Source organism: Falco naumanni, chromosome Z (assembly GCF_017639655.2).
Source record: "Falco naumanni isolate bFalNau1 chromosome Z, bFalNau1.pat, whole genome shotgun sequence".
Classification (NCBI taxonomy): Eukaryota; Metazoa; Chordata; class Aves; order Falconiformes; family Falconidae; genus Falco; species Falco naumanni.
In genome coordinates this window covers 7,954,871-7,978,601 of record NC_054080.1, presented here as the reverse complement: position 1 = coordinate 7,978,601, position 23,731 = coordinate 7,954,871, and the positions used below count along the sequence as shown (strand labels likewise).

At 46.0% G+C, this 23,731-nt stretch overlaps 2 protein-coding genes across 3 annotated transcripts; one reads left to right on the top strand and one right to left on the bottom strand.

Annotated features, from left to right (window-relative positions):
- Positions 1 to 11,926: 11,926 nt before the first annotated feature.
- RFESD (Rieske Fe-S domain containing) lies at positions 11,927 to 19,427 on the bottom strand. Of its 2 annotated transcripts, none has more exons than XM_040580636.1 (4): positions 19,253 to 19,427; positions 13,386 to 13,566; positions 13,261 to 13,295; positions 11,927 to 12,925 (listed from the first exon to the last, which is right to left on the bottom strand). In XM_040580636.1, the coding sequence occupies exons 2-4, from the start codon at positions 13,525 to 13,527 to the stop codon at positions 12,632 to 12,634; spliced, it is 471 nt and encodes a 156-aa protein (XP_040436570.1). In that variant the 5' UTR covers positions 13,528 to 13,566; positions 19,253 to 19,427; the 3' UTR covers positions 11,927 to 12,631. The 2 variants fall into 2 exon arrangements, with proteins under 2 accessions (XP_040436570.1, XP_040436568.1); XM_040580634.1 differs by lacking the exon at positions 19,253 to 19,427 and adding an exon at positions 14,449 to 14,749.
- GPR150 (G protein-coupled receptor 150) lies at positions 17,136 to 19,490 on the top strand. Its single transcript, XM_040580073.1, is given in 3 exon segments — positions 17,136 to 18,215; positions 18,217 to 18,674; positions 19,483 to 19,490. Coding segments are annotated over 3 exon segments (636 nt in total). The 5' UTR covers positions 17,136 to 18,045.
- Positions 19,491 to 23,731: the final 4,241 nt, after the last annotated feature.

Genomic DNA, 23,731 nt, shown 5'->3' with positions numbered 1-23,731 from the left:
ATTTAAAATTGAGCTGTCAGCAAAGTAATGAGTTAGTATATAGAAATATTTTGTGTGACACATTTCTACAGATCGCTAAATGGGATTTAATTGATTCAGTTTAAATGTTATTTTGTTTCACATCCATGGTTTAATATGTACTTCTCTGCTAGAGAACCTGTTGCTTTAAAATCCAGTCCTTTTATGAGGTTTGTCCCTGACCAACTGACCAAGAGAAGCTTGAAAAAAACAGTCAGTAAGAGCAACAAATCTGGTAGTATCACCCACAGAATTTCTGAACTCTCTAAAAAATAATTAGCTCGATCCAGATATATTCCACAGACATCTCAAAATGAAGTGCGAGTAGGCTTTTCAAAACTCTTACCCCATTTTCTTCCAACCCCTGAGTCGTGGTATGGAGCATATATGGTAAATGCCTATCCATTAGATACGTCTCAGTATAAAAATCTCAAAAGCTCCAGAACTTCTAAACTAAACAAACTGTTCATGATCAAGACATGTTCATGAGGAGAAATTAACTTTTTATGGTTTTGATGTTTTGGATTCTGCCAACAGTATTCTTTTGAAACTGTGGCTCACAATTCATAGTACACAGATTGTTGTCCGGAACTTGCCATTTCATACTTGACCACTGAAGACAAGAATAGCTTGTCACAGTTAAACAATGTTTTTAAGCAGGTAATGAAAAAAAAAACAACCAACCTTAAAAGAAAATGGGTAGTGCAATATTTTGCCTGTGATTAAATAGTACTTGTTGCAAGGATGAGGATAAGCTCATCACTGTTCTCTTTGTGGAAATTGCTTGACTTGTTTGGCATTGTAAATTTTCTAGCCTGATTATTGCAGCTGATGGTCATGCACAAGTAAACTTTGAGCTCTCAGGAAGATGGCGTTCCAGTCCTCCATTCTATACATGAAGTTTATAGAAACAGCACCAGGGATCCAGCTACTCCACTACAAGTGGAATGTGCCTTAGGTTACCTCCATGCCCATTAATCTTAGAAATTTTATCAACGTCCCCTAATTCTCGAGGTGTTGGAAACCCTCCCAAGATGCGTTGCAAGGGGAAGGGGGTAGCCAGACCTCAGTCCTCGCTGCTCTGGGTGAGCTGCAGGAGGCATTTTAATACTGGGCGTTGTGCCCTGCTGCTGCCTTATGGTCTGTAGGGAAATTTTGAAATGGGCTTGTATGGAGGGTGGATTCTGCTGAAGGCACATCAGAAGGCTTGCCCTTATTCCCTAGCAAATATCAGAATTGTTGCTATGGAGTTACATATATATATACATATATATAAAAATATATATAGTATGCATTAACACAACAAGCTAGGAGCTTAAACCCAAAGACTTCTCATTTGTATTTATCTGTAACCTGCTATCAGGCAGAATTTGAAGGCTAATGAAGAATTCCTGTCATTCCTATTGCTGACTCTTTTGATTATCCATGGTCTCAGTTGCCACATGCGCTCTGATAGTAAGACCACAATTTTTGTTTCCAGTAAAAGAAATTCTGCCCCCTAGCCTGCAGAATTTGGACTCATTATTTAACAATTTGAGATACTCAAAGAAACAGAGGAACAGCATTTGCTTCTCTATGAATCACCCTTTTAGGGTCTTTTTCTACAATGTTATGTGAAGTTTAGGGCTGAGGTCGGTTCTGCTTGCACACACCATATCATGCTCCACCTTTACAGCAGAGCAGCAGTGATGCACGAGCAAAAAATCAAAAGGAGTACAGCAAAGAATGGCAAGATCGTAAGAAACCTCAAAAATATCAATTTAAAACGTATAAACACTGGCATAAAGTGTTGAGAGAATTAAAAGAAATTCAAAGTTATTTCTTACTAGAACATTAAAAAGCGGGGAGGCAAACCAATCCATCTTTGCTTCTGTGACTTTAAAAGCAATTAAATACTAGCTTTATTGTGTTGAAATAAAAAACCAGGTCATCACATTTATTTTTTCTGATAGCAATCAGCAGAAGTTTCCCTTCCTTTGTCTTCCTTTGGGTGATGAGCTACCCTTATTGTGAAATTAACTGCAGCAGATACTCACAGGCTACTAAATAACTGGAGTTCCCCAGAAGCATCTCAGGTAAGTGCTGGTCTGGAATAAAGTCATGCCAAGGCAGTGATCCATTTGGAAAAACACTGTTGTTTTACAAAGCAGTTCTTACCACACACCATAGCTCCCAGAAGGAGATCCTGCAGAACAGTTTATTTGGCTCTCCTAGCCAGATCCCGACATGGCAGAAAAATAAAATACTTGTGTGTGTCTGTAAGCTTGCATCTTTTCAGAACATCAGACCAAAAGTTTGGCCTGAAAAATCAGTTTGTTTCCATCTGTGACCTTCATATGGAGAGGAGGAAGAAAAGACTTCATGCCAGGGAAACTGCCGAAGGGAAGGATCCCATAAATTCATGGTCCCACTATGTAACCTGGACTTTTGGAACTGGATGTATAAATTAGTCACCTAAATAAATGACACATATCTGTTGTTGAACAAGTACCCGCTGTTGTGGCAGCTAAAAGCCTTGCCGCCTGAAGGATGTGAGATCACTAACATGAGTGATCTCATTACAAGTACTAAGGATGCTCAAAATTAATAAACTATTTTATTAATTTAGCATACTGAAAGGAAATAGCACACCTAGCTATTTTAGCCTCAGTATTTGCTTCTTACAAGCTTAAAGAAAATCTCTGAACAATGCTGCATCATAATCAATGAAATACAAATTCTCAGACCTTCAAATGAGTTCTGCATTGTTTATTTTTAGGTAATGGATCTGATTGCCATTTATTAGCACTGAAACATCTTACATTGTCCAGAGATGAATCTATGCCTGATTTCTTTCTTGCTGCCATCTACCAGGAAATAGATCATAAGTATTAGTGAGCTGCTACAGCTAATCTTGGTGGATTTGGGCCAGTGGTATCAGAGGGTTTGGAACAGGAAATCATGTGTCAGACACCTGGTTAGGATGTAATGCAACCAGCTAGAGGAACAACAGGATTTTCAGAGATGTCTTTCAGTATAGCTTAAATGACCCTTTTGATGTTTTGGAAGGAGGGCCTCCTACGTAAAACCACAAATGACAGCAATATTCTTTTTTTAAACTAATTTCTGATTATTAAGCATAACAGCAAAAACCAGCATTAAAAACACAGTAATTAACACTATTCTTAGGAAATGCAGGTGCAAAAGTCAATTATAAGAAAGGGAAACAGCAGCGTGATGTTAAAATTCTATTTGTGTTTTAAATAGATCTTGTGTTGTTATTTCTTGTGCATTTGTTTGCAATACTAATTGGGATATAAATAAATAAACACTTTGCAGATTTCTTCCAAACTTTCTGTTCCACTAGAATCAACTACGTTCTTTCCTCTGTTCTCACTGTCCTTTTTTTCTGTTCCACTAGAATCAACTACGTTCTTTCCTCTGTTCTCACTGTCCTTTTTTTTTTTTTTCTTTTGCCCACGCTACCCTGTACCTCCACAGCTGCACATTTTCAAGTAAGTTTTCAAAAGGAAAGCTGAATTACTTGAGCACATTAAAGATGTTTTTCTGATGGAATTCCATTTCTTTAGAGGCTATATACTGTATTGTCATTGACGGTAAACTAATCGTTCAACATACACCTTGATTAAGGTGTGTTGGGTTTCCAGACAGGAGACAGCAGCCCCAGGCACCCTGGGCAGGCAGCCTCTCCACCAACACCAAGCTGTGCCTGCGACCCCCGGACACAGTCTCTCTCTCACCCCCAAACCTCCAGCTGGATTTTCATCCACATGCCTGCGGCACTGGCACCAGAGGACTGCAGGGCTGGTGTCACGCTGAACCCATGCTGTCCCAAGAAACCGCCACTGCTCGTGGCTTGGGGATGCTCAGAGATCAGAAGGCACCTGGGTCACCACTTGGTGCTGCAGCCCCCATTAGGCAGCCTGGGACTCCACATTCACCTTCCACCTTCTGTTCTTCTCTGTAGCATTTCAACTCTCTCGTTACATCCCAGATTAAGAGGAATTGAGGATGCAGGGTCTCAAACCCACTACCAAGGTAACAGCATGGGGTTGGGATAGCGACTGTGACGACGATAGCATCAAAAAGGTTCTTGTCTCAAAAATCTGCAGTATGCTGTCACTTACAGCTTGAGTGAGTGAGCTCATTATCAAAGTGAAAATTCTAGTTACTCTTAAAAAATTCTTTCCTTGCTAGATTTCTTAAATAAATTCAGGCAAGTAACTTGAAACAAATTTTAAAGGGCAATGACTAACTGTACATTTCTTGTTTTCTTGACACTTCATGCTATGATTCATTTAGGTACAGAGTGCTTACCTGAAATCACCTCTGAAGAAAGCTGTTTTTTCACAGAAAAGAGCTGAGTTATTATGTACTCAGGAAAAAAAACAAAAAAAACCCACAAACCAAACCAAACAGGTTTACAGTATCTCACTTCAGAGATATGGGACTGGACCTGAAGTTAACAAGCACCATTTATATTAATTTTTGCCTCATTTATCAGGAATAATGGGGATCATTATCCTTTGATCTTGCTAGAAAATTGTGATAAGTTTTTCATTGAAAACTTTGACATTACAGTGGTACAGTTTGAGACATACACAGAGCAATTAAGGTAAAACAAAGCTTGCAGTCAGAGAATATTTAACACAAGAGCCAAACCACTGGACATCAGGTCTTTAATCTGCAAAACAGTATGTGCAACTGTGTCTTTATTCACCTAATGAGTTTTGCTGAACTTGCCTTTACATTGGTGAGCACTAATTAGGGAAATGTATGAGATTCCTATACCTTGGAGTATAAACTTTCTCTAAAAACCTCCTAGTCTTTTTATTGCTCCAGAAATCTTGTCCCGAACTTGAAGGCTGTCACGGTTTTGCGTTTGCATTTACCAGCAAAGAATGAACTGTGCATGTTAATACAGTGGGGTTCTAACGCAGCTGAGGTTGTGCTTCACAGCCAAATGAAGGCACTATTTTAAAAAGTGTTGCTAAGTCATGCCCTCATAGAAAAGCGCTGATTTTTAGCTGCTACAGTACCCCTAAATTACAAGGTTTATGTTTGTCCATTGGAACCTGGATTATCAAACTCTGAGAAGGATGAACATCTGAATGAAGAAATGATCTAGCAGCTACCCCATTTGCCATCCACCATGTTCTATAGCCTAGCAGCTAGAGCTTTATTTACAGAGAAAGTTTGTATAATGTGCCTGTGTATGCATAACCATGTACCTTAGCCCCTCTTAATCCAAATTAAAAGAAACCTGTGACCAGGTACCGTTCCCAGGTACCACGGAGCGTTATGCTGAGGTCCAGTCTCAGCAGAGCAAGCATCACTCACAGCCCATGTTCAGCAGGACAGGACACAGCTACAGTCAGTTCCCAGACGCACCGCTGGGCTAAAAAAAAGATCTTGCAAACAGTGAGGGTTGCTTGTTTAGGAAACTCAGTTCCTTTTTGGAAACTCAGTTTCCTTTTGAAATAAACACCTGAAGTCTGACGGCTGTCAGGCACCTTGCCCTCCATTGTTCCGTTTCCCTAGCTGCAAGGAAACTTGGAGATGGAATGATATGTGGAAGACCATGACAGTGATTTCGTTAGTGGTGTTCACTCTTTACTAATGTTTATATGTTGCTGCCGACGTACAGGGATGACCCTGCAGCAGCCTGTTTTATGTTAAACACCGCGAGTTTGTCAGGGGTCTCAAGGTGAAGTTGCACCTTTCATTTGACCTGGAAAAACTTTGGCCAAATAAACTGATATTCTCACTGTCACTCTTTCCACCCTCAGCTCCTTTATAAAGGGACTTGGAGGGTTCCGCGGGAACCCCATCCTCTGTACCGGACCTGGCGATGGATGTCCAGCTACCCTGCAGCAGGTCCACAAACAGCACCACAGGACCCCAGCCTTGCCACACAGCCCTTTGCAAAATACCCTGAGCAAAGTCACCTGAGGAACGGGCACAGGCCCTCCACGTGCATGTCTAGCGTTTGCTGTCAACCACCTGAACCACTGCGGCCACGGCAGGAACCACCATTCCTCACAGGTGCACAGATTCCTTTAGAAGTCAGTGAGGGGCTGTGAAGGAGTACACCATCCCCTCAGGTCCTGACCGCTGCTCCCGGCGAGCTCTGCAGAGCCAGGCACAGGGAGGGTGTGGGAAGCAGCCTCATACGTGTTAGAAGTGGCTCAAATGCTTCGGTCACTGAAAAGCCCGCAACGACTGCTAAAGAGCATAACTGCTGCCTTAGCAAGGGGCAGCCTCTATAAGCCATGTCGCTTATCTGAAATCTCAGGAAGGGGATTTGGAACAGCTCTGTTTTTGTTGCTTTTGAACTTGAAAAGACAAGGTTTATTTGGTTTAGCCTGAAGGAACTTTTGGATTCCTCCTTGTTTCCATTTTTCAATAGGGAGATACAGGGAGAGTGTTCGGGTAAATGCCAGAAACACATTTAGTATTACTTTTGTTTCATTTTTAGTACTTACACTTTTTTTCTAGAGGAATACTCACCTATACCAAATTAAGTTCTGCTTCAGTTTCACAGCCATGAAGTGTGATTAATCTTACCAAGGAGCTGACTGATAAAATTTGAAAATGCAGGCTATATGAGGCAATATTATTGACTTACTGTATTTTACTGCGGTGAATGTCCTCAGAAAGGACTCCTCCATTCTGCACAGCAAAGAAAAATTTTGCAAAAGTTGTCCAGAGAAATTATCAGATAATGTCTGTTAAAGCTTGCATAGTCCAAATTACAGAAGGAAAGCACATTGGGATAAGAGAGCAGTGCAGCAGCAGCCCATCTTTTTAAATGCCAGTATGTTTTGTCTATATAGTTAAAGTTAATCAGTTATCAGCTATTACAAAAGCAATGGAAAAAATAACCAGGAATACAACATTACATAAAATCACAGAATCACAAAAGGGTTTGGGTTGGAAGGGACCTTTACAGACCACCTAGTACAACAACTTGCCACAGGCAGGGACATCTTTCATTAGACCAAGTTGTTCCGAGCCCCATCCAACGTGACCTTGAATGTTTCCAGGGATGGGGCATCCACAGCTGCTCTGGGCAACCCGTGCCAGCGACTCATCAGCCTCACAAGAAAGAATTTCTTCCTAATATCTAGCCTGAATAAACCCTCTTTCAGTTTAGAACTGCTGCCCCTTGTCCTGTCACTACAGGCCCTGGTAAAAAGTCTCTCCCCATCTTTCTTACAAGCCCCCTTTATTTTATATAGTGAAAGGCTGCAATATACAGAGCCTTCTCCTGTCTAGGCTAAGCAAGCCCAGCTCCCTCAGCCTGTCTCCATAGGGGAGGTGCTCCAGCCCTCTGAGCATCTCCATGGCCTCCTCTGGACACGCTCCAACAGGTCCATGTCTTTCCTGTGCTGAGGACCCCAGAGCTGGATGCAGCGCTGCAGCGGGGGTCTCACCAGAGCAGAGTAGAGCAGCAGAACCCCCTTCCTTGACCTGCCAGTCTTGCTGCTGGTGATGCAGCCCAGGACACGGTTGGCTTTCTGGGCTGCGAGCGCACGTTGCCGGCTCATGTCCAGCTGTTCATCCCCAGCACCCCCAAGTCCTTCTGGGCAGGGCTGCCCTCAACCCCTTCACCCCCAGCCTGTACTGGTACCGGGGGCTGCCTGACCCAGGGGCAGGACCTTGCACTTGGCCTCGCACATGAATGTAGTTAATACTAAGCCTCCTTTCTGCTTGTGATAACTTCTGCAAAGTGATAACAAAACCTCATGTGAACACCTGCATCTCCAGACTGATGGTGAGCTTCAAGTTTTCTTTAGTGCTGAGCACCATGAAAAATACCATGAGCACTGCAAGGTGACACAGCCTCCTGGGAGATGCTATTTGTCCTGAACATCTATTGCTTTTCAAATTCAGATGACAGTGCTGGTGTTTCTTGGGTGTCAGGCCAGTATGGTGTCAGGAGCACTGCAAGGCCATATAACCAATACAGGGCAAGGTCATCACTGCACCACTCTTTCCTGGGCCAAAATACAGCTACAGAATTATGCAGTTTTTCCTGGAGCTATCTGTGCCAAATGAGCATGCATTTTTTTCAGGATGTTCAGTATACACTGTAATAAAAAAGAAAGGTTTTACTTGAATGGGGATTAATTGAAATCAAGGCAGGAGATCTGTGAGCAGAGGCAATGTCTCCTATCAAACAACACTTTCGCTTGTAGCCTAATTCAGTAAAATTACAGATGTCAGACGATGAAAACTGTGTTTAACTCTTCCATTCCAGTGAAAAATTCCACTTAACAAAATCAGTAAGTCTGCCTGAATTAACACCACATTAAAAAAACATTTTCTGGGTAGCATTCAAAGAAAGAACCAAAACCACTGCACCCCTTTAAGCCTCACCTACTCCTGCATCCCAACGCCCTCGGCACGGTGCCAGCATACCCGCTTGGCAGAGCTGGCTGGATGTGCTGGCGCGGCAGAAAGCCACTTACCCCGGGTGCCTCAGGTGCAGCTGGGGCGGGGGAGACCCCACGGGTCAGATACAGTGTGGGACCGGCTCTCCCACAGCACTGCCAGCACAGGGTAGTCTCCCCACGTGTGTCCCCTCTCCCCACACACAGCCAGGGGCTCAAGTACCTCTCCAGCAGTATTATATCCATTGTCCACCCCCTGCTTCCTCCAGTAACCTTCAAAAGCAGGTGCCAAGCCAAGTGGGCAGAGCGATGGGACACTTGGGAATTGGTGAGCGCTGACTCCCGCAGACCATGTTTGTGCGATCAGCAGGAATAAATGTGAGTTATTTTTCCTAATCATATCAGAAAGCACAGGTGCAAATTTCAGACCTGATCTCATTCCAAAATTAAGCATGAATTTAGGAACCATACAAATCTATTGAAAAGGGCTTCAACAGTGAAAGGTGGGTTTTAAAAGTTGTTTTCCTAGGCACCTGACATTTTTATCAGCCTAGTGTGATCTCCTGCCCTGTAAAGACTGCTCTCACTGATGTATGTGCTCCATATAGGGTATGTTCATGAACTTCTCAATCCTGACTTCATAACACTTTTTTACATTGAAGTTGTCCTTTATTTCATGTGCAGCACTAAATGAAGTCAAGGATGTGCAAAACAAGGCAGAAGGTAAATGCACACCATCAGCCTTTGAGACAATATTGTCTAATTAAAGTTTGCGGTGCAGCTACATCAGGGTAAGACTCAAGCTGCTGTTCAAACCACTACAGTCATAGTTTTCACCTGTCTTACATTAAAACATGGCTCCATGATAGGATAAATATAACTTGTTTATTCTGTTCAAGCTGTTTGTGAAAGCAGCTTACAGAGCCTGAATGTCTTGCAGAGTCATCATGAAAATTTTCAGTCCAAAGCACAAAATATATTTCTCTGTTTGGCTGATTAATGATAGGAAAACAGATGGGTTTTGCTCATTTGTCAAATTAAACTGAACCCCCAAAACTATCACCAACAAACCACTCCTGAATGATTTGCAAGGTTGATTTGAACATCACTCTCATTAACACATCTTTCCAGGAAGCTCTAATTACACAGCCAGTGACTCTTCGGTCTCTTGCCCACAACGACTTCCCTCTGCCTCTTCATTGTCTTTTAAATGCCGCCTCAGCCTCACCACCTTAACCACTCCTGTCTTCCTCCTTGTCCTGCTGTTGCTCTCTGATTGCAAACAGCTACATGCCAGCCTTCCTCTGCCCCCACCAGCAGCTCCCTCTGCACCTCTTGGTCCCCCACCCTGCTTTAGTCTCCTTGCTCCCAAAAGTGCTCTTTGCTGCCTTTTCTGGTTTTCCCCACTGAAGCCTCCTTCCCTCCTCTTCTCACCCCTCTGGACACTCCTCACTTCCCACTGCTCTCCTATCACATCCAAGAACCCCCCACACTGCCCGTCTATGCTTCCCTACCAGTCCCCTGACTGTCTCCGTTTCAGGACAACCCCCATGTTTCCATGTTTTCCACGTCTTCACAGGATAGATCAGTATAACTAGAGACTCAGAAAGGGCTGGCAGGACAAGAGACTCAGAAATACCCAACCCCAGGACATTAAACGTTTAAGGTATTTTCAAATTAGGTGCATATTCTAGCACTTCAAAGCTCAGGCGAATAAAATGGAATAGCGTATATATTATTTTAAAGGTAGCAACTTTAGCAAGCCATAGGTTTTGTTCTTTGCTGCCAAAAAAGAAAAAATAAAAATCTAACAGCCAGCCAAGTCTCCCTCCTTTGTTCACAACCACCTGAGTTAATAGTTCTCTGTTCCTTCTCTGTTCCGGATCATCAACAAGAAAATTGAGGGGAAAGCAAACTAATGGATCAACTTCAGATGCTAAATTGTGATCTCCCTCAGAACATGTTTAAAGTACAAGCAAAAACACCTTAAAAGCTTGCAAACAGTTATTATGCTTGAGAAGTACTGAAGAAAAGGGACTTATCTAAGCCTGGACACGCAGTTCCACTGATTTGTTATAATTAACAGTAAACATATGACTAAACACTTTGCTGGATTTTAGCCAGAAAATTCAATTCTGCAAAAGCCTGAGCACTCTTCTGCCAATATGAACATGTTCATGAAAGTTTCAAGTAAAACTTCCTATTACTAACAATCTGCTAAATGTCATACAGGCAGCAGCATATTCACTGATAATTGGTACTTTCTTAAACTGAACTGCATCTTTATTAATTTAAACAGGAAGCTGATGCAGGTATATCCGAAGATTCTTACAACACTTTCCTTTTATATGATCTATGCCTTTCAATAGGACAAGACATCCACGGTTAAGTTCCATTCCAGGTGCAGGTAGCTGGGTGAGGAGGAAGGGAAGGGAAGTGATTCTCCATCCCACTCTGCACCACCCAAAGGGATGCATGTTCCAGGCCTCTTGGACGATCAGCTCCATCACCCCCCCACCTGCCTCACCTTCCTGCCATCTACCCTGTGGCTGCAAGAGGAGAAGTTTATGTATTCCTTTAAAAAACAAACAAACAAAAACCACCACAGAACTGGTCAGTACACAACAGTATTTTCTAGCAGATGACTAAGACGTGACTCGTCTGATGGGAGGCAGACATGTTCACATCTGGTCTCATCAGCACTGGCTGGTTGAGTGGTCAGCGAGAAGAGGAGGAGGAGGAGAAGGAAGCAAGCATTTTTTGCTGTAGTACAATAAAACACAAACCTGAAGCAGGTCAGCTCAACAGCACTTTGAAGGCATCACTTCTCTCTACTGACCATGAAAACAACATAAGGAGGCATGATCAGAGGTGGACATCTAAATTTAAATGTGGTGAAATAAATTGCATTTTCTTTGCTTTTTTCATCACAATCAGTGGGACACAGATGTTTTCCTCTGATATCTCCCTATGCCTCAGTACTTTAAAACACATTTATATGAACAATGGCTTTGTCACAGACCAACATGCATTATAATTAAAAAATAAAATAAAAAATATAAATAAAAATATAGATTAAATTAAATTACATTACATTAAATTAAATTTAAAAAGATCTTCACATACATTAAAAACAATACAAGCCACCAGATGCACAAGAGAAACTTAAGACTGGTAAACTTCAAACTGAAACTGATTATGACCAAACTTTGTAAACAGCCCACAAATCACAGAAAAACACACCCCAAAGAACTGCAGCCATGCGAGAGGCTGCTGAGCTTCACGTGGCAACCCTGCACTCCAGACCCCACTGTGCCCCAGAGCCCAGCCCTCCCCTCAACCCAGCACAGCTCGGAAGGAAACTTTCTTGGAGGGGTTATCGACGCGGGTTTGACATTATACAGTGAATGCGCACACAGAAACCTAACTTTTGACTCTAAACATAAACGTAACATTTTTCAAATGCATAAAACTGTATTTACAACAAATAAAATCAAACAAGAGCCACTACATTATGTATCAGGTTTTTATACCAAACAGCTTCTTCCTTATCCAACAGACTCAGGAAGAATAAACTATACCTGACAAATACTTTTCACATCATTTGACGAACTACCAAAAGGAGTTCAATTGAGAAGGAAAAGAAATATTCCCACGGACTCAGGGTAGTAACACCCAAATAGGCATAAAAAAAAGCTCACTAAAATATGCTTAGGTTTTGTACTTCCCTTTGTGGTACTTAATAAACATTCAGGATTGCTCACATATCTAAAAAGTTTAAAATTTCCATGTCATTTATATCAAAGACATTGTCATTATAAACTGTTAAGTACATAAATATAACCTTTACACCTGACTATTTATCTTTAATTATGTAATATGTTTTATAAGCAGTGATATACTACATTCCCTCCTAAAAATTAAAAAAAAAATAATCTAGCAAAATAGGATTTCTAAAATATCAAATATCATGAAGCACTCTGCTGTAAATAGTCCTTTTGAAATGCAAGTGCAAAAAAAAATCATTGGCACAAGATCAGTCACATTTCTGACAATGCAGAGCTTCTTATCTTAATTCTACATGTTTCAATGCTTTAACATAACATTAACACTAGAATGTAATCTGGAGACAATCTTCACGGCCACAGTACATTTTTATTTCATTACAATGGTTCTTCATCGGTGCATTCACCCAGATTCTGCTTTCTGGCCACAAGTTACTCTGCTGCTTGTGAGTTGCTTTGTTTTTCCTTAGCTAAATCACCACCATTTTTGTACTTGTCAGCAAAATAATCAGAGTCAAAGCTTACGGACAAATCAGGAGGACTTACATAAACGTTTCCATTGTCTATTGTGACTTTATGAATCCTTTGTTTGACTCCTTTTGACTGCCATTGTGGTGTTGGTGATGGATCCAAAGGGTTTATTCCTTCATATAATCCTTCTCCTGTTTCCAAAGTAATTTTATACTTGTGCCAAGGACAAACAATACATGCTTGACCATTGATATCCTGTGAGGAGAAGAAGAAGAAGATGAAGAAGAAGAAGAAGAAGAAGAAGAAGAAGAAGAAGAAGAAGAAGAAGAAGAAGAAGAAGAAGAAGAAGAAGAAGGAAGAAGAAGAAGAAGAAGAAGAACCGCCTGCAAGTCATCAGCTTCTGCTCCTTCTTCTGGAAGAATCTCTAGGGCAAAAGACATGCTTGGTGATCTGGCTGCATGGCTGTCTGTAATTTTACATATATAACCACTTCTTTTGATGTCATGTTCAGATGAAAGTATTCCAAAAAAATGCATTTGAGTTTCCACATGACTGTATGCCACTATATTATTTTTATTTTGCTTACGTACCTCTATTTCTCCAAGACATAAAGGGCCTCCTTCATCTGAAACATGGTAGAGGACAGTATTAATTTATGCAGCAGATTTTATGCTTAATAGTTGCAACATTGAGATCACACGTGCAAATATCTTACGGTAGCAGCGGGAGTCCATAGCATGAAATTTCCCTTCATGGTAGAAAACAACAACTTCTCTGCCATTGACTTTGGCTGTTGTTCTTTGGGACTTCTTTATATCATCTTCTTTGCCAATTAATATAAGACCATCTGGCTCCATTTCAACTGTTCCTGTGCTTGAGCTGTGCAAATCCACATCCTGAAAATAGAAAAAAAATATCAAAAATCCACTTACAGAGCAGTTCACATTTGGACTTCTATACATACAATGGATATCTCAGTCCCAGAGAAAACCCCTATCCACTTAACACGTGAGGCAAAAGGAGCAGAATTTTTTGTAAAAGACTATCACCATGCACACGAAGCAAAGCACAGGAGCTTGGTGATAACGCTCGGCCAACGTGTTCCCTAACAGAACAGGGACTAGGAGAGCCAGCTGTTGCAAACCTGATACCTGAGGCTGAGGCAAGATAAATTCTCAATCACTATTCACTTACTCTGCACTTTAATTGCCACCTCCCCTCAAAACTTATATGAAAACAAATACAAGGATATAAATTTATATAAACAAATACACAAGGACACAAATTTATATAAACAAATACATAAGGACACAAATGCAAATATGAAATACCATACAGTTTAGCTATGCGGTGGGTAGCATTTACACAGAAGTCCAATAGTGTTCTAAATAACATGGCTAGAAATACAAATTGGTACAACTTGCTAAAAAGTTTCACCTGCAAAAGGGGGAAAAATGATTTATTAAGAAGTCATATTCAAGCTGGCCTTTTCAGCAAATCTTTATGTACTTCCCTCCCTCCTCATATGTATTTCAAATGTCTGATAGCTTCTCCCTCTCCCAGCAGAGGACATGCTCACAAAACTGCCTTCCTATAAAATTTTCTGATAATTAGCTACTGTGTTCCAGATCCCCCGATTCCCAGATCAACCACGCCACCCTGCTCCTTCAGAACATCAGGCCAAAAAAGGTCTTTTCATGTGCTGAGGCCAAAGGGGAACCACGCACGGGGGGAATCCTGCTGCAGGGTGTGTAGAACCACGAAGAGCCACACGGTACCTTAGGTCCACGCCAGATTGCAAAGGAGATGAGAAAGCAGATGAAGAAATGGAGGCTCAGAATAATGAGATCCAGCATTGCCTTTCTTCAGCTGTGCCTATTGCAGCTGTCCTGCCTTGTTCACATACGCAACAGCTTGCCTCGCTACCCCTCTTTATGTGCACATAGGAGGCAGCAGGGCCAGCCCCTGTAGCTCCAGAGGCAGGATGTATGGAGGCTCAGCACGGCTGAACCAGCTCTGCCAGGGCTGATAAGGACCAGGGACACGCTGGGGCTGGCCTGATAAGAAGATGAGAGCTCCGGGTTCCCCCTGCCACCATCCTCCCCGTGAGCCCATGCCACCACCGCCTCCTCCACGTGGGACACGCTGGACCAAAACCCTGCTCAGAGCCGCACACTGCCTTATGTGTTTGCTCAGGATCAGCAGCTGCGTGTTTCCTAATAAACTGTTACAGCAGGAACGCTGGTGTAAGTAATGGTGTGGTGTTTTCAGGGCCAGTTTTTATCTGATTTACACATGATCAACCATAAGGACCAATTCTCTGCTTTCCAGTTTACAGGAACTTCCACCCAGTCTTACCTAGAAAGTGAAACGTCACTGTCAGACTCATGGGACGATCCAACAAAGCATTCACGCCTGTTTTCTTAAGAAAACAAGCATAGCACACAGCAAACTAGCCACAAGAACAGGAGCAGGAAATCCCTAAATTTTACTATTACCTTTTGGCTGACTTCATCTATAAACATTCCAAACTGGTCACAATCTTAAAATGCAAAAGCCTGTAGTTAGGAACAAGGCACCACTAAAAAAATTGTATGTCTCTACACATACACACATAAAAATAGACACGCACACACACACATATCTACATGCCTCAACACACACACACGTATACATGTATCATAGAATCATAGAGTTGTCTGGACTGGAAGTGACCTTAAAGACCACCCAGTCCCACCCCCTGCCCCGGGCAGGGCCCCCTCCCCCCAGCGCAGGCTGCTCCCAGCCCCGTCCAGCCTGGCCTTGAGCCCTGCCAGGGATGGGGCACCCACAGCTGCTCTGGGCAGCCTGGGCCAGCGCCTCGCCGCCCTCACGGGGAGAATTTCTTCCTGATATCTCATCTAAATCTACACTCTTTCAGTTTAACACCATTCCTCCTTGTCCTGTTGCTATAGGCCCTGCTAAAAAGTCTCTCCCCATCTTTCTTATAAGCCCCTTTTGCCTATAAGTGCTGGCAGGCTGCTTTAAGATGTCCCCAGAGCCTTCTCTTCTCCTGATGGAACAACTCCAACTCTCAGCCTGTCCTCACAGGAGAGGTGCTCCAGCCCTCTGGGCATCTTTGTGGCCTTCTCTGGGCTTGCTCCAACAAGTCCATGTCCTTCTTACGGTGGGGGCCCCAGAGCTGGACACAGTACTGTAGATGGGGTCTCATATTTCAACATATTTGGACATATGTATGTCCAAACCAGTATGAAAATAACACCTGGCACCAAACCTCCAGCTCATTTAGTAATGATATTTATACTGTTAACCTGGATTTTGTATACGTAAATTACCAGAGCATCATAGAATGGTCTGGGTTGGAAGAGACCTTAAAGACCTTCTAGTTCCACCCCCCTGCCATGGGCAGGGACACCTCCCACCGGGCTAGGGTGCTGGCAGCCCAGCCTGTCAGCACGTTGTAGACCCCACATGGCCCCAAGTGGTGCAAGCAATCAATAGCCAACAGCTTCATTTCACATTGCATAAGACTTGCATGCTTATCTACAGCCAACTGCAGATTAAGAGCTGCCCTGGCACATAGGTGGTCCTCCAAAAGACAGACTCTGAGACAACGTACACTTGTTAACATGCTACTGAGTTTGTTAAATGCATGGTGGCAAAAGACTTCCTTCCCTTAGAAAAGGAGCATGGTTACGGACTCCCCTTCACAGAAGACCTGTAACTAGACCCCTTCACTGCAGGCCGACTATTGGCCACTTTCTCATCCATGAGGTGGACGTTTACCTGCAAAGTAACGAATGGAACATGAGAAGTTTCAACCTAGAGCACGCCAAGAGGCAGTGAGACCCCACAGGAGGCTTTGCAGTTTCTCACCGAGAGGAGTCATCAGTCAGGGACAGGACCCAGCATAAGGGAAGGGCAACAGACCTCCAAAGTGGTTTTCAGTCAATGTCACCTTTACTTCTTCCATCTCAGCTCCCAGCTTGGTGCCATTGGGAGAACACAGCCTCCGCAGCTGGACACAGACCAACAAAGACCTGTTTTTTCCTCCCTTTCTTTAAACAGCAAAGCCATGGGCACGAAGCATGGTTCTGGAGAGAGCTAAGCTGGTGAGCATCACTTGCCTATCAAAAGCACATTAAAAAGGCAATTTGCCTGTCTGCCCTCTCACAGCCCCTTGCAAAGTGCACTCTCCATTAGACTTTAAGGTGAAATAATAATCAGTTTGGCTTGTTCCTGTTTTTTCCAGGCTGATGACCATGTTCCAAATCATCTATTCAAACAAGACAAGGAGTACGATGGCCCATAACACCCCCCCCAGGTCCCATGACAGTGTCTTGGGCTACCAACAGGTACCAGAGCAGAACCTGGCAATGGAAGTAAAAACACTTCAATCAAAAAGAGAAATGGTTATTTCCCACCCCCTCCCCCCACCCCCCCACCCCCCGCAAACACACTTCAAGATGATTTTCAACTACATTTTTCCTAACGTTTTCTTAAGAGTTTGGCTGTTTTGAGGATTTCTGAGTCACCACACACCATGCTGGACGGAGGCGTCCCTGCAGCCAAGGGCCATCTGGTGGGAAAGGGATTTGTGAGCAGCAAAAGGATTGGTTTTCCAGCTAGAAATACAGCTGGGTTTGTGAGTCGTAGTTATTCACTGCTGCACCCTGCTCTAACACTTTTTTCCCTCGTTGGGAGGGGGTGTGGGGCCCACGTGCCCCGGGAACGTGGGTGTCAGTATGGGCAGCCATCAGGGGCTGGCCTGGGTCCCAACACCTCTCATGTGTAGACCACAGCAAACAGAGACATGACCCCCTGCTCCCCCCACGCTCTGCCGCTCACCCCAGCTGTCCTCTGGAGGGGATGCTCACTGGGGGTGTCAGGGCAGGCAGCGGGGTCAGGCAGGAGGTTACTGAGCTGTGGGGAAGGACCCTGCCAGCCCCAGGCTGTGCCAGGGATGAGGACACCAGCGGGATGATGCCCACCAGTCCCGGCCGGTGCTGGGGGAAGATACCGGCTGGTCCCGGGTCGCTAAAGGGGAAGATGCCCGGCGGTCCCGGGCCGCGTCAGGGATGAGAGCTGTCAGGGTATGACGCCTGCCGGTCCCGGGCCGTGCCGGGGATGAGGACTGCTGGCCCCGGGTGGCGTCAGGGCTGAGGACCGCGGGGGGAAGACGCCCGCCGGTGCCGGGCAGGGGACGATGCTCGCCGGCGAAAGATGCCCGCGGGTGCCGGAGGCGGGGGGCGTGCGATCCGCCGTGCGCGCAGCCCACCCCCGGTGCCGTATGACGGCGAGCCCCCTATATATGCCTCCGGGGAGCGGTGCGCTGCCGCCGGGGAAGGTCGGCGGCCCGAGCGGCGGCTGCCCGGATGGCGGAAGACCCCTTCCCCCGCGGCCTGAACCTCTCCGCCCCCGGCGCCCCCCCCTCCCGCCCCGTCCCGCGGGCGGCCTGCGCGGGCGCCGTGCTGCTGCTGGCGCTGGTGGGCAACGGGCTGGTGCTGCGGCGAGTGTGCGGGGGGGCCGCGCCGGCGGCGGGACCTGCTGGTGGGGCACCTGGCCCTGGCCGACCTGGCGGGCTGCGGGCTGGCGCTGCTCCCGCCGCTGGCCGCCGACCTCCCCGGCGCCGCCGGGCCCCCGGGCGCCGCCGCCTGCCGCCTGCTGCCGCTGCTGCAGCGCTGCGGGCCGCTGGCCTCGGCCCACGGGCTGGTGCTGCTGGCGCTGGAGCGGCACCGCCCGGCGCTGCCCGCCCGCTGCCTGTGCGCCCTGGGCTGGCTGCTGGCCCCGCTCCTCGCCCTGCCCCAGGCCTTCGCCTTCCGCCCGGCCCCGCGCCCCGGCGGGCCCCGCTGCCGCAGCATCTTCGAGGAGCTGCCGCGCTGGCACGGCCTGGCCTTCGCCGCCTACGGGGCGGCCACCGGCTTCCTGGCGCCCGCCGGGCTGCTGGGCTGGGCCTGCGCCCGCAGCCTGGACGCCGCCCGACGGCGGCGGGGGGCGCGGGGCGGGGGGCGGCGAGGGGCGGCCCCGGGGCCGGGCGCGGGCGCTGCGGCTGCTGCTGCTGCTGGCCGCGCTCTTCGCGCTCTGCCGCCTGCCCCGCTGCGCCGCCGAGCTGGGGCTGGCCTCGGCCGGGCGGCGGGAGGCGCCGCCGGCGCTGGGCATCGTGGCGGCGGCCAGCAGCGCCCTCAACCCCTACGCCTGCCTGCTCCTCCACGGCCGCCGGCACCGGCCGCGCCGCCTGCGGCGGGGCCCCTGCGGGAGCTGCACGGCGCCCGCCGCCGCCTGCTGCTGCCCCGGCCTCGACGGCCAGGGGCCGCGGGGGGCCACGCTCCGCCGCCCGCTGCGCCGCCGCGCCCCCCGGCTCCCCGGGGCCCCGCGGGAGCCCCCGCGCCTCGGCAGCCCCCGTGCCCGAGCCGGCGGTGCGGCGCTAGCGGCGGCGGGGCCTCGCCCCGGGGGAGCGGTGGCCCCGGCGAGGGGACGGGACGGGGCTGCGCGCTGCGGGGCGTGTGGGCAGCCGCGGGGCGCTGCCTCCGGACCTTCACCTCGGCGGTGGCGGAGCCGGGGGTGTCGCGGGCTGGCTATTACCTGTCTGGCATGTTTCCGTGTCAGGCCCGGAGAGGGCAGAGCCGGCAGGGAGGCTGATGCTGTGCGAACTGCCCGAGCGCTGGTCCCATCCGCAGCCCGACTGACTGGTCCCTACAGAGCCTTACGCGTATTTCAGTCGTACTGTGTGGATTTCTTGGTACCTCATTCGGAAATAAAATCGGTCAGTACAAGAAATTTACTCTTTTTTGTTGTTGTTGCCGTTGTTGTAGTCCGCTAGGAAAGCGTGGATGCGACCGTTAGCTTTCAGGTGGGCTGGTGCGGTTCTTGGGCCAGTTAAATAGCTGTACAGGCTGAGCAGGGGGCTGCAGTGGTGTGTAGCTGTATAAAACACACCCCTGCTTGTGGCAAAAGTCTTCTAAAACGTGGTGTTTATTCCTGCGTGGCATGTGTGAAGGCAGAACAATGAAGCCGTACTGCTCTGAGACTATATCCTTGTTTAGCTCTGGTTTTATTTGTTAGATTTCCATTACACCCACTTCACCAGCTGAATGTGTTGACATTCGTTCATAATGTTCATGTTGACACTACCAGTTAAGCCAAGCCTACATTTTTCTGTGATTCAATAGCTCTGTTTCTGTAGGACTGGGCACGAAGGATGTGCAATGTTTATAGCCGGTAGCATATGCATATCAATACTCTCAATATGTTGACGACAGCTCACATGTATGAATATGCCAGAGAGAGAGCTCTGTACCTGCAGACAAACTGCAGCGTGTTTACGCTGTGATTGCATGAAGCTGTTTCTCACCCAAAGACTCCGGCTGTAGCTCCTGCGCAGCTGCTGCTGGTACAGGGAACAGCACAGCCACCTGGGCAGGTCTCAGGAGATGCACAGCTTTTTGAACAGCAATGTTTCTTTCCACGGGGAAGCTGTCAAGTGAGGCTTTTTAGTTCTAATTATCTAGCAGTGATCTGTGTGCATTTAGGCTCTCACCAATGATGCTCACAAGGGGGGCAAGGACAGTCGGTTCAGGGCAAGGCTTCTACTTGTGCAGGCTCTTTAGCAGGGCTTTTCCTTGCTTAGGTGATAAATCAGCACTGGCTCAGCGACAGAGGACCTGAGGCTAATCACATTCTTGCTGTCTGGCTCTCACCAACCTATCCAAAAATTTCTTTACACTTTCCTCTTTCCTGTGGGTATCACGTCTTGTCTCAGAACTGTGTCTTGCTGTGTGCTGGTGTCACGGGTGGAGAGATGCACTTCACTCCTAAGAGGGAAGCAGCAATATGTTTTATCGGTATAAACCAGCAATTGAACCAAGTTTGATAGTAAATGTGGCCAGTTTGACAAGATTCGATGGCAAGGTATACTTGATTATTTACTGCACAGAGGACAGAGCCAGAGAAGACTGTTGGGGGACCCTCCCGTTGAGTCATGAGGTTCAGAAAGGACACCCTTGCATTCCGGAATCCTTCTCAGAGGGGAGTTGTGGTGTGGATAGATCCAAACTTAGTCCCAGAGTTGGTCAATGGTTTCTAGCTGCCGGATTATATGTGCACTGCCAGTCCTTTGTACCACTTAGCCAGGATTTCAAAGTTTAGCATGCACTTAGTCACTTACCAAGAATCTGTTGGGGCGACGAATCTCTCAGCCTCAAAGAGTATGCCTGAGGGGTGTCCCCGCTCATGGGGATACCCTGCCATGCATGAGGGTTCAGCGGGCCCTGGGCTGCCCTTTATTTATGGGTTAAGATGATTGACTTACATTTTCCTACTGACTACAGAAGTTGGTTTCCTTCATACCCGGCTTGAGTCAGACCTCTACCAGTGTTGTGGTTAGGTGGGTGCATTGTTTTAGCCCTTGGCTGTTGTGGGGTTACCTGTCTCCCCAGAATCCTTTTCGAGTTGGAGGCAGCCATCACAGCCAGATGCATCATAGATGTAATGTAATATATAGCTGCCAACGGTAGTTATCACGTGAGCAGGGTTACGGAAATAAAGGTCAGGTTGAGGTGCGAGGACACTGTCATAGCTCCTGTTGTACTGCAGTTACATGTCAAGGTACCAGATGCTGACAGGTACCTGTAGCATCTCAAGCTCAACGAGCTTCCTCTTGAGGAAGGCTGAAGGTGACCAATTTCCTTAGAAGAAAACATGACTCCAAAACCAGTGACCTCATGTGATGTTTTTATTTATCTTTACAGTAATTGGTGTCTGCTCATAATTACTGCTGCTGACAAAGGGTCATTACAAAGGTGAGTAGAGGTGAAACTGGGCTGTGTAAACGGGACTGAACTTCATTCAGAAATAAATAAATAGTGGTGAAGCTGAAATCACGCAGAAAGGGGCTGTGAAGAGCATCCTGCAGGCATTTGTTCTGGCTCCCTGATCTAGTGCAGGATCACACATACCTTGGCCATTCTTGACAAATAATTTCAACATTTTTTATTAAATTCCAGTGACAGAGTTTAGATAGCTTGACAGGCTGTTTACATGTCTAAGCACTTAAAAGTCCTTTCTTTCTCTCCAGACAGCTCATCAGAACAGCCCTACCAGAAAAACAAAGATACTTTTTCCGCTCTCAGTGGCAGCGCTTGTGGTGCTCCTGTATGAGCCTTAGTCATAGTTGAGGACTTGTCAAGTTTGTCTGATGGATGAAACACACCTAATATGATTCACAGGTCCATTATTTATAGTATTTTCTTAAAAATCCTCTCATCTCTTTATGGCCTTAAGAGACAAAGCCACAAAGTGGAGACAATACCCTTTTTTTAGGAGATTCACTAGTGATAATAAAGTAATTGCCTCTTGTGTCTTTTCATTGAATGATCCTCAAACGTCACCGTCTTCCTTTGTCGCCACATCACGCTGTTGATTCATACTCCTCTCCTGGTTCTCAAAAATCTCCAGGCATGTGTTCTGTTTTTTTTTTTTGTTTGTTTGCTCGTTTGTTTTTTTGCTGCAAAACTGCAGCCTAGAAAGTTTGTTGTTCACCATTTTAAATATTTTCCCTTCATTTTGACCACGACTAATCCATGACAAACTTCACCTGACTGATTGCAAATTATTTTTCCAGCTAATCGAGACTACTTTAGTTTTAGCCTGTCCTCAAAAGTGCTGACAGTTCTCCCAGGGTGCATTTTCTCACATTTAATAGAAGTGCCGAATCCTGCATTCAAATTACTAACTAAAAAAGTACCAACAGTACTACACCATGTTCTTGCAGACCTTATTTGATCAGCCTTCTCTCTTTAATTTTTGGTACCTGCTACTGAGCTTTATTTTAGCCAGTTGTGAAGCTAACTTACAGTAATTTTATCTACTCTGTTGCCATTCCTTGCTTAAAATAAGATCAGGTAGATCATTGCCCAAGTGCATTCAAAGTCTGGATTTCCCCTCTGATTTATTTCTTACCGACTCGGCTAATTATCCTGACAAAGGCAGCAGGTTATTCTCATGTAATTTGTTGGCAAATTCACAGTGGCAGTCTTGTACCTATCTGGTGACATCTAGGAACTTGCATTTGCAAAAGTAATTCCCTTTTTTGTTCATCTGGTCAGTAGCACCTCTCCTGCCTTTGTGAACACTTGCAGGTAAAAAGGAAGGTTCAGAAGCCCTTGGTAGTCAGAGGTAAATCTGAAGAGGCTGAATTGACCTGGCTACATCTAATAAATACATCTGGACCTGCTGGCATTCCAGCCTGCCCCCTTCTCCCTTTCACTGCACTGTGTCTCTTCAACGTTAATACTACGTAAGTTGTTTAGCACATTTGAAAAAACAGGGGGGTTTGCCCTTCGTTAGCTGGCCAGCCTTGCAGATTGCAAACCTCACTTGGTTTGTGTTACAATAATGCAGATGCATTAGCACAGTAAGGCAGAGTAACCGAGTATGATAAATGCGTCTGTTTTGGACTGAAAATTAGCTCAATTCTGCACTGACACAGGTAGATTGTTTATTGCAAACAGAGGTTGGAAGGCATTAGGGGGCTTTTGCCTTCTCTCCTAACTCTTCAGAACAAAGGTTCACACGCAAGTAATAAATAACTTGCAAAACTCAAAGTTTGCTTTTAACAAACAAGTCACTATCGTCTCTTTAAATAAGCATTTTAAGATGACCAGGTATAAAAACAAGTACTAGACATACTGACTTAGGATCCGATCACAATCCACTGCTGGTTGGCTCACATGCCATAGAATTGCCTTGTGAGGGGGTATCCCTACCTCCTGATGCGGTAGCTCTACTTGCGAGCTGGTGCATTCCTGGGCTTTCCTGCGTTTTCTGGAAACCTGCTGCCATGCACTGGGCTTCTTTGGACAGTCTGTGATAAAATAAGTTTTTGCAAGGAATTCTGGTAAGAAGTTTGTTTTTCCAGGTTTTTTTTCCATTTCACAAGAGTATCACAAACTGCACTTTTGTAAGCTTAATACTTATAAAGAAATGCATCTTACAAGCTCGTGTCTTTACAGAAACCACTGTCTGCAGAACTGACAGAATACAATTTTCCCTAGTAATTCTTTA

What these genes read in the sequence shown, in the direction of transcription:
- RFESD (XM_040580634.1), bottom strand. Translation starts at nt 14,526, where the DNA reads ATGCTGGATCTCATTATTCTGAGCCTCCATTTCTTCATCTGCTTTCTC. An exon ending in TATGGACTCCCGCTGCTACC is followed by an intron (nt 13,296 to 13,385) that starts GTAAGATATTTG and finishes ACCATGTTTCAG; the next exon opens with ATGAAGGAGGCCCTTTATGT. An exon ending in TATGTCTTGGAGAAATAGAG is followed by an intron (nt 12,926 to 13,260) that starts GTACGTAAGCAA and finishes TTCTCCTCACAG; the next exon opens with GATATCAATGGTCAAGCATG.